At 40.8% G+C, this 10,248-nt stretch overlaps 1 protein-coding gene across 4 annotated transcripts in view; it reads left to right on the top strand.

The window, feature by feature from the left end:
- The first annotated feature begins 4,969 nt into the window (after nt 1–4,969).
- adcy8 (adenylate cyclase 8 (brain)) overlaps nt 4,970–10,248 on the top strand; it is a 49,275-nt gene continuing 43,996 nt past the window's right edge. For 3 of the 4 annotated variants that reach the window (XM_079613656.1, XM_079613655.1, XM_079613653.1), the window contains exon 1: nt 5,462–7,489. In XM_079613656.1, the coding sequence (XP_079469782.1) occupies nt 6,623–7,489 (867 nt within the window). In that variant the 5' untranslated portion in view covers nt 5,462–6,622. Of the gene's footprint in view, nt 5,190–5,461; nt 7,490–10,248 lie in introns of those variants that run through there. The other variant, XM_079613654.1, reaches the window with a different exon arrangement.

The following is a 10,248-nucleotide window of genomic DNA, read 5'->3' as shown; positions in this document are numbered from 1 at the left end:
ATTCACTTTCAAGATTGTATAACTTGCGGTCTTATTCTCATCAATGAAATCACTGACAAAATACAGACAATAATTAAATTATCTGAATTTAAAACATGGTGCAAATATGATGAGAAACAAATTTAATGGCAAAATAATTAACAAGTCACTAAAAATGTTTCTCGAAGAAGAAAAATATGGGAAGAATATATTGCTTCAAATAATCCATCAGAAGTGACCAGAAGTTTTCTATAATTCGATTTGTAAAATTAGAGTCATATTGACTAAAGTGATTATGATAATAATTTTATGGGGTTTTTTGTGCTTTTTTAGTTCGATGTTTATTACTGTTCAAAAGTTTGGTGTTGGTAAGAAATGAAGTCTCTTAAGCTGCATTTATTTGATAAAAAAAATGCAGTAAAAAAGTATTATTGTGCAATATTGTTACAGTATAAAATAACTGTTTTCTATATGAATATATTAAAAAAATAGCATTTATTCCTGTTTTGCAAAGCTGTATTTTCAGCATCATTACTCCAGTCTTCAGTGTCACATGATCCTTCAGAAATCATTCTAATACACTGATTTGTTACTTAAAAACATTTCTGATTATTATCAAAGTTGAAAACAGTTGTTCTGCTCAATATTTTTGTGAAAACAGCGAAAACACATTTTCTTCAGGATTCATTGGTGAATAGAAAGTTTAAAAGAACAGCATTTATATTACAAATTATAAGACAAATGAATTTACTGTGCGTGTGCATGTGTGTGTGTGTGTGTGTGCATGTGTGTGTGTGTGTGTGCGCGTGCGTGCGTGCGTGCGTGTGTGTATTGAGCTGCTCTCCACTGCCTCCTGCTGTCCTGTGTTGTTTGGGGTAGACAGACATGAAGGTGACCTGAAGGAGACCTGAAAGCAAATTCATGAAGGTTTGTGGCAAAAGCTAAGCTGCTTTGTGGGGTTTTGCGTTTGTGTGTATGTGACCAGAGAGACACAAAGACATTAAGGAGAGTGAATTAAACTATGACCAAGCATTTAATTTTAAACACCCCAACCATGATAAACACAAATTAAGCCCAGACACCTGGTCTTTCCAGGCGGAGATTCTATAATTACGCAAATGTGTCTGCTGAATATAGAATGTCCTTCATGCCTATCTGAGCTGAAACACTCTAAGCAGAGTGTGTGTGTGTGTGTGTGTGTGTGTGTGTGTGTGTGTGTGTGTGTGTGTGTGTGTGTGTGTGTGTGTGTGTGTGTGTGTGTGTGTGTGTGTGTGTGTGTGTGTGTGTGTGTGTGTGTGTGTGTGTGTTTGTGTTTGTGGTAGGTAGGTAATGCTTTTTCTGCAGAAGTGCTAATGTATTTTCTGTGTCTTTTTTTCCAATGGCTATTTTAGTGAAGGTTTCCTCTTTGCTATGTTTCCGTTGTGAATGTGCGTGGTGGTGTGTGTCTGGATGTGTGTGTTCCGATTCATCGGGGCCTCCTTTTCTTTCTGCCTCCCTTTTCCTTGATCTCCTCAATCACTTATTCACCAGACGGCTTGATGAAGGGAGAGCGAGCGACGGAAAGAGAGATAATTGTGTGTCATGTCACTGATGTCTTTTTTAGTATTGAGCCACGATCTCAGCCAATAATTGGTGTAATCAAGTCGCTTTAACATGCACAGGTGAATTTGAGAATGAGTGGCTCGTTCCACTCCCTAATTCCCTATCCATCTTTTTCCTAAACGAGCCGACTGCATTTTAGATTATTTCCCGTTTCAAGAAGTTCCTCTCAAAAAAGACTGAAACAAATCATTTCAAGTCATAAGGTTGCGCTACATATAATCCTAATCTGTAATTTTGACTGAATCAGCTGTAAAATGTACTTCAGATGTCAGGAGGATAACGAAACGCTTGGTATTTTATAATAAATATGGATAGAGTTCTTTTCAGTCACTGGATTATTTTCCCCATTTGTATTCTGCTGTAAAAGTATGAAAAAAGACAGCATACACTACACATTTGTTGTCTGCTCTCCTGATTTATTTTACGATATATATCTCATGAATGATTTACTGGAATGCACTAAGAATCTCTTGTTTTTCTCCACAAATCCTCACGTCTCTTTCCAGGTTTGTTTTCAAACAGATGCTTAAAAATGTAATTGTCTCCCCTTTTGACTTCTAATCCCTATTAGCAGTGTTTGAATGTTTCTGAGGCAGGTAAATGCAATATTTATCGTCTGTCAAAATGATGGAAAATACTTGAGTTCCAGTTAATAAACATCTTCGCTTAAGGCAACACACGTTACATAATACAGACATGCACTGACCTGCCAAGAAAAAAAAGTCGCTGTTTGGATTTAAATAGGCAAATGCTTAAGAGTCTACGACTGGATCATTACTGCAGTGATTATTACGTGTCTAGCATGTTATAAGTAAACAGTTCTTCTAACCCTAACTGATGGAGTGTGTAGCTTTTCATTTCTTAAACAGCCATGGAGGAAAACACATCCATTTATTTTGATTAAAGATTACAAGGGCACAATTTTAAATTCACTGTTAAATAATTTATAATAAATACTGCAAAATATGTCATTGTGACTTTAAAATGATGCTGGTATTTATCAGATATTATATATTAAAATGTATTTATAAAGCTGCATTTACACTATACAGTCGCTCCATTCACTTCCATTAGTCTTCAGTGCCCAGATTTAAGTTTGCTGAATTCTGACATGAACATTTGGCCAATCTACAGTAAACATAACAGATTAACCTCTACATAAACTTAAAAGCTTCAGAGTTTTATGTAATTTATTTGCTCAAAGCCTGACTGCAGCTTAAAGAAATAATTCAGCCAAAAATGAAACTTACTGAACCTCACGTTATTCCAAACCTGTATGATTCACCCCCCCCCCCTACTTAACCATGAAAACATGAATGCACAACGATTCCTCCTCAAACAAATGATGCTTTTCTACAGCACTTGCATACACACTTGAATGACGTCTTCTCTTCATTCATGTCTTCATCAGTTCCGCCAATCACATCATCAGCAGCCTGCTTACATCACTCCTGCACCTCAGATTGCACAACACACAAACTGCATTCAAATGCATAGCGACGCTGTCATATACAGCAAGACATCCTCAGACACGTGTACGCCGCCCCTCCTGCTTTGTATATGAGTCATATTTTGTTTTATTATACTAAGGCCTTAACAAATATTTTCAGCAGTGTCCTCATCTGACAAATGCAGACCTACTTCAGCTCTGGATGTGAGTATGTGGTATCTCCAGCATGACATTCACTAACCTTCAAAAGTTTGGAGTCCGAAATATTTTTTGGAAAACTTTTTTTCAGCAAGGCTGCATTAAATTGATTAAAAGTGACAGTAAATACTTTTACATTGTTACAAATGGTTTCTATTTTATAGAATATTTATTTATTCTTTTCTATATTAATAATATATATATACAAAATTCAGCTTTGATCACGGGAATAAATTACATTTTTAAATATATTCAAATAGAAAACAGTTATTTTATTTTGTAATAATATTTCACAATATTACTATTTTTACTGTATTTTATTATCAAATAAATGCTGCCCTGGTGAGCATAAGAGACTTTCAGAAACATTGAAAATATCTTACCGATCCCAAACTTTTGAACAGTTGTGTATGTTGTGTATGTAAAGCAATTGTTCTAAATAAAGATAAAGCATGCAGTGGTTTGATGATGATGTGAAGTTTGACCAGTGGAAACTTCATAACAAGATTAATGGAATGACAAATTCTGTCATAATTTTCTCATGTCGTTCCAAATCTTTCTTCTGTGGAACACTGAGCATATTCAAACTTGGCACATGAAGACACCGATTTGAGATCAGTGATGCCAAACTCCACTGGTCTCATACCTGATCACAGTATGTCAAATTTGAATATGCTTAAGTTCATTTTTAATTCCACCCCCACAAAACAAAGCTATCGTTTGGCTTCAGAAGACCTGGAATATGGCACAGCTGTTGTGCATAAAGCATAATTCTCAAACTTCTACATTTGTGTTTCACAGAAGAAATAGGTTTGGAACAACATGTGGGTGAGCAAATAATGACAGTCATCAACTACCTCTTAACCAGTCAGTTTTAGCTAGGGCTGGATTATTTTTCCCTACTCATCTAATGTTAAAGGTGCAGTATGTAATATTGACAGCTAGTGGTTGAAATGGGTACTGCAGTCCAAATTCAAAATATTGGGAGATGGCTGTTAACCCCCCCCCCCCCTCATACTTGATGCTAACACGGGTTGCCAGATTGAGGACGCAATAGGAATGAGCGGAATTCATATTGGAAGACGGCGAGCTTTACACTGTTGATGATGAGTTGATTTATTCAAGTTTTATTATATGTCTAGTCATAGAGCTTTTTATGCCGAGGCTGTTTAGGTCTGGTAGAATCTGCGATCTTTAACCCAATTTGTTTGCTGGCTTTCCATGGCTGAACACTGTGTTTTATGGCAACTGGCAACCTGGGGTGTTGAAATACTATTTGGTAAATTGGCAGTGGGCGGAATCACACAGACGAAAACAAAAATAGACATTCCGACATGGAATATTCAAAGTATAATTACTGGCTGTAGCATTGTTTTTCTGAGAAACAGCTATGTAAACTTAGCATGTTTCCTAAATATCTGAAACATATTGTATTTTTATGCTTTAGTATAGGCCTAGTCAAAAAAATTACAGCACCTTTAACATGCATTTTTTAAAAAGCCAAATCACCATTGTCACTTGATAAGGGCCTGGGGTCTGGCATTATGGACGATGGGAGGTGGAGGGGGTATCGCAGGGCCATGATCCAGCCCTGGTGTTAGGTAGTGTGCACTTTATGTGTTTCTGTTAACTGAATGTCAGTGGGGTGATGCTGAGGCCCGGAGCAGCCGGTGAGCGCGCACGCCGCTGCCTCCAACAGTTTCCTGTGGCAGTTTATCATTCTTCTCTCTTTTTTTTCAGAGCAACAAAAAAAAAGTGAGGAAGTGAGCAACGCTGAGAGAAACTCCTGGAAAAGCAAGACAGAGTCTCGTATGGTATAAACCCACAGCCGTTAAAAAAAAAACACCCGGCAGCGCAAGCGGGGGACGTGATGAGTCACTCGCGAGGCGTCGTTGGCCCGCTTTGATCAGCCGCGGTTGGGGTCTCGCGCTGTAAAATATTTGAACAAGACGAATAGCCGGTGAGTCACGGTAGCGGCGCTAGAGCTAAGTGTGTTATGTTTCTAAAAATATCCAGATAAAAATGATAAAAGCGAATTGCAATATAACATTTTATAATATTTTATATTTTAGCTAATTTTTGTTTTACAGTCATTAAGTTGCACATAGAAATCGCCTGTGGAGATGTAGCCTTGGCCTAAATGTCCAATTCCACTGTTTTCTGTATTTCAATCATTGGGTGTATACCAAATCTGAAAGCAGAGCTGGAAAGTATTTTTTATTTTTTGGAAGAATTCAGAAGGATGTAAAGTTTAAGTGACTTTGAGATATTTGTCAAAGCTTGTTGTCAGACCAGACCCGTGAAGTTCTCGCTTGCTATCCAAAGATGAGCGTTTTATTGATGATGATGATGGTGATAATGATAATGAATAGGCTAATAACAATCATTTTAGTATTGATTTTTGGCTTCAGTTAAATTGATCTATTTTCTTTCGTTGAAAGCTGTCAAAAAATATTTTGTCAAATGTTCTGTGTCCCACTGTCCCATTCTTTTTTGCGCGCGCTCCTCTGCGGTGCTTAGGACCGAAACAAAAGCTGCGCGCGGGGAGGAAAAAAGCAAGGAGCTCGTGACGTCGGGAAGACTCGGTCAAACACACACCCCTCCTCTTCCCCTCTCTCTCTTTTTCTCAGTGTAAATATACCATCTCCACCAGATGAGGGGACGCACTGGATGTTTCACATCACAGGAGCCTTCAGTATCCTTACTGGCTGACACAGACCTTTTGTTGTTTTTGCTTGCATGTTTTTTCTTTTGTTTTAAGTGATATTATTCTTGGATTTCAACACTCGGCTTTCTATCTTTCGCGACCCATTGTGAGAGCCTCAAACCTGAGGAATTGAGGTCTTCTCGACACCTCCAGCCCTACACCTCACACCTGGATATGACAAAGATTCCTGGAGTCAGGGGGGAAATACCACAGAAGAGACAGTAGACTAAAAGACTGGACTGTACCGCACGAGGGGCGGAATGGGGTTGTGGAAAGGACTCCTTAACATTCTTGAGTGTGCATGGTTGCGATAGAGAGAACAGAGCCACACCAAGACCTGCTGCAGCAACACAGAGGGTAACACACGCAGACAACAGGGCACGTTTTCCTCGTCAGACCGCGTTAAGATGCGCTGTTTCTCAGCACGCGAGCGGGCGCATGCCATGCTGTAGCGCTGCGCAGCCAAATGGCACGAGCCAGCGCGACCGAATCGCTCTGACGTTCGCGGAGGACAAGACGTATGATGATGAGCGGCAGCTGCCGTGGGACCAGTCTGCTTGTCCCGATGCGTTCTCCGCTCTCCATTCGGTTCGCCTTCACTCTTCCTCGCACACACCTGCTCGTATTCTCTCTCTCTGTCCTGGGAACGCGTGTAAGCAAATAGAACCGCGTCTGGCGTGGGAACAATGGAGTTGTCAGAGGTTCGCTGTTCCAGCGCGAGCGAGGAGCTTTACACCATCAATAAAACACCCAGTAACAACAACGGGAACCGACCGAAGCGCTTGCTGTGGCAAAATGCCGTGCGACACATCACCGAGCAGCGCTTCATTCACGAACACAGCCCGAAACCCGTCTCACCGGACGAGCATCACGCGCAGGGCTCGCGCAAACACTCCGCCGGCAGGACGTCGGTGAGCGACCGGCACAACAACGGCGGCACTAAAGTCTTCCCCGAACGCTCGAGCAGTGACCTGGGTTTCTTGCAGATCGACTGCGCGCCCAGCAACTCAGACTTCTTCCTGAGCTGGGGCTACACGTACCGCGGGGTCATCTTCCCCACGCTGCGCTACGCTTTCAAGTCTAGGGACCTCGAGCGCCTGTACCAGCGCTACTTCCTCGGCCAGCGACGGAAGTCAGTGGTGGTCATGAACATTTTGGACGTGGTGACCAAGCTGACACTTCTCGTGCTGCACCTGACCCTGGCGTCCACGCCGATGGACCCGATCAAAGGAATGCTGCTCGGTTTCTTCACGGGCATCGAGGTGGTCATCTGCGCTCTGGTTGTGGTCCGCAAGGACACGAGCTCGCACGGTTACCTGCAGTACAGCGGCGCGGTGACCTGGGTCGCCATGGCCACCCAGATCCTCGCGACGGGACTGGGCTACGGCTTGCTCGGGGATGGGATAGGGTACGTGCTCTTCACGCTCTTCGCCACCTACAGCATGCTTCCGCTGCCTCTCACCTGGGCCATCGTGGCTGGACTGCTGACCTCCGCGCTCCACATCGCGCTCCAGCTGCTGGTGCCCCCACGAGCGCAGATCTCCACGAATCAGGTGAGACGAGAGTGAATCAGAGAAACGTGCAATATTACATCATGGCAAGTTTGTGTGCATTGGTGCGGGTGCAAATGGATGTTTTCATTGCTTGAGGCATTTAACCCAGACGCAATGGTCGCTGTCCACCCACAGTGGTGCTGAAAGTGACATTTTAAGGTCGTTCGTTGCGGACTGCCTTGTGCTTTTCTGTCTGATATTGATGTCTTGTTTTTGCCGTCCAAATTTTGTAGAGGTCAATAAAGGTCAAGAAGAGCTCGTGAATGCGGCAAAGCAGTCATAATAGAGCACTGCAGTCAGTTACCCATTTCAGTAACATCTGATGAGAGCTTAAGCATTGAGTGTGTTTTCAAATATATTTATGACATTTATTAGTATATATTTACAAAGATTAAACTAAAAACAAGACAATTAGGGGAATTGATTGCCCCAAAATTAAAATCCTGCAGCATTTACTATGAATTTCTTTCTTCTGTGGGAAAAAAACAAACAAAACAAATATATATATATTTTTTTTTTTTGGGGGGTGGGGGGGGGGTCATACATGGAAATTTAATGGGGTTCAAAGTTGTTTTCACACCAGTGTTCTTCAAAATTTTGTGGTTTAGAACAACATGAGGATACGTAAATGATGACCGTTTTAATTTTAGGAGATCTATCCCTTTATACATTGCTTTTAATCGCATGGACACGGCTACATATGCGTGTGTCTGCAGGTCAACAAAGCCTCTTTCTCTCTCTGTCAGATGCTAAAGAGATTCTAAATGACAAGATGACCTGAGGTCAGGCCAGTCCACTTCACACATGTGATCAGATCATATCACATCTAAATTGAGTCATAGTGACACTACAGTTATTCTGTGACATTCACCTGCTGCACACAAACAATCAAACATGCTCAATACACCAAAACATGCACACAGATGCACAAAACAAGGAAGAGACAGGAAGCTGTGTGAGTTAATTATAGGGTGCAAAGATTATTCACTGTCATTACAGCAGAGACAGACTGACAGACAGACAGACAGAGTTGTTTGGTGTCCTTTCACACACAGATTCGGGTCAGATCCAGATGTCTATATGCAGATTCAGGTCAAAATAGCCAATCATCCCTATAACAGACCCAAAAATGTGTGTGTGTCCAAGCAGTGGTCGAAGATGCTGTGTGAGGTAGACTGTAAAAATAGCATGCGTGGGAGGGAGATATGGAGAAGGGCTCTCTGACTCACACACTTGTCTGCCAGCATCTCTTCGTTTCCCATCTCTGTTTCCCTCTCTTTCGCTCATACTGCAGGACGCGCTCTCACACACACACACACCCTCAGACCTGACCGCACACCTGTTTCGGTGTTTAGCGCTATGTAAGTAGAATGCCGTCAAAGCCTGGGTAAGATGGACGTCAGTTGCTTTCTTGTGCTCTCTCTGGGTTTGTGGAAACTCCTGCAGGGTCTCCATCAATCATTTATAAGACACTTCACAAACTCCACCAGACCAATGTGAGGGTGTTGCGTGCAGTAGGGTGGATTGTGGATAGGCAAAGTGCAGGGAGATGTGGGCCAGAAAAGAGCGAGAGGTTTTGAGTTCAAATCTTGCTTGACTGACAATAAACACAGACATGCACACACACACACACATTCTTGAAAATGTGGTTTACGGGGACTCTCCATAGGCGTAATGGTTTTTATATTGTACACACCGTATATATTCTATCCCCCTGCACTAACCCGACCCCTAAACATACCCCTCACAGAAAACTTTCTGCATTTTTACATTTTCAAAAAACATCATTTAAATACCGGTAAGCTGTTTTCCTAATGGAGAACAAACAATATCCTCGATGTTTAAGATTTTTGGCATTTCCCTCCTTGTGGGGACTTTTAATTCCCATAACGGAATCACACACATATATAGCCTATATATATTATTTATTTATTTAAAAGAAGTCCCTTATGCTCACTAAGGCTGCATTTATTTGATCAGAAATACAGTAAAAACAGTAATATTAAATTAAAAGAAATTTATTCAACTAGTTTTATTCAGCAAGTACACATTAAGTTGATCAAAAATGATAGTACAGACATTTATAAATTTGCTAAATATTTCTATTTCAAATAAGTGCTGTTCTGTTGAACTTTCTGTATTTCTGTTTCGGTAACTCGCAGGTTAACACAATACATTAACATTGAAAAAAGGCAATGTTTTCAACATTGATAACAATAAGAAATGTTTCTTGAGCAGCAAATCATCATACTAGAATGATTTCTGAAGGATCATGTGACACTGAAGACTGGAGTAATGATGCTGAAAATTCTGCTCTGCCATCACAGGAATATTACATTTATAGAGTTATTTGAATTGGAATAATATTTCACAATATTACGATGTGTACTGTATTTTTTAATCAAATAAATGCAGCCTTAGTGGAGCATAAGATACTAGTATTTGTACTGGACTAGTATTTGGACACTAGCTCCATTAAAAAGGTATAAAAATATTGAAGCAAGTGTTAGAAATATAACAATTCAAAACGGAGACAGGAAGTCGCAGATACTTTCTGGTTGTCAAAAGTTGTGGATTATGGACAGTATTTTCTTATTATACTGAAATATACCATTCTGCTATAGGATACCTGTGTGATTATGAAGGGAGCTGACTTCATACATCCACTAAAATTACCTTCAAGGCGAATGGTTATTAATAATCTTTCAGGAAAAGGGAAGTTAGTTCAGGGAAAAGCTCTATAGCATCATTTGTTTGCA

This window comes from Phoxinus phoxinus (genome assembly GCF_949152265.1).
Source record: "Phoxinus phoxinus genome assembly, chromosome: 5".
Taxonomy (NCBI): domain Eukaryota; kingdom Metazoa; phylum Chordata; class Actinopteri; order Cypriniformes; family Leuciscidae; genus Phoxinus; species Phoxinus phoxinus.
The sequence above is the reverse complement of the archived record's forward strand: the minus strand, read 5'-3'. Positions and strand labels throughout refer to the sequence as shown.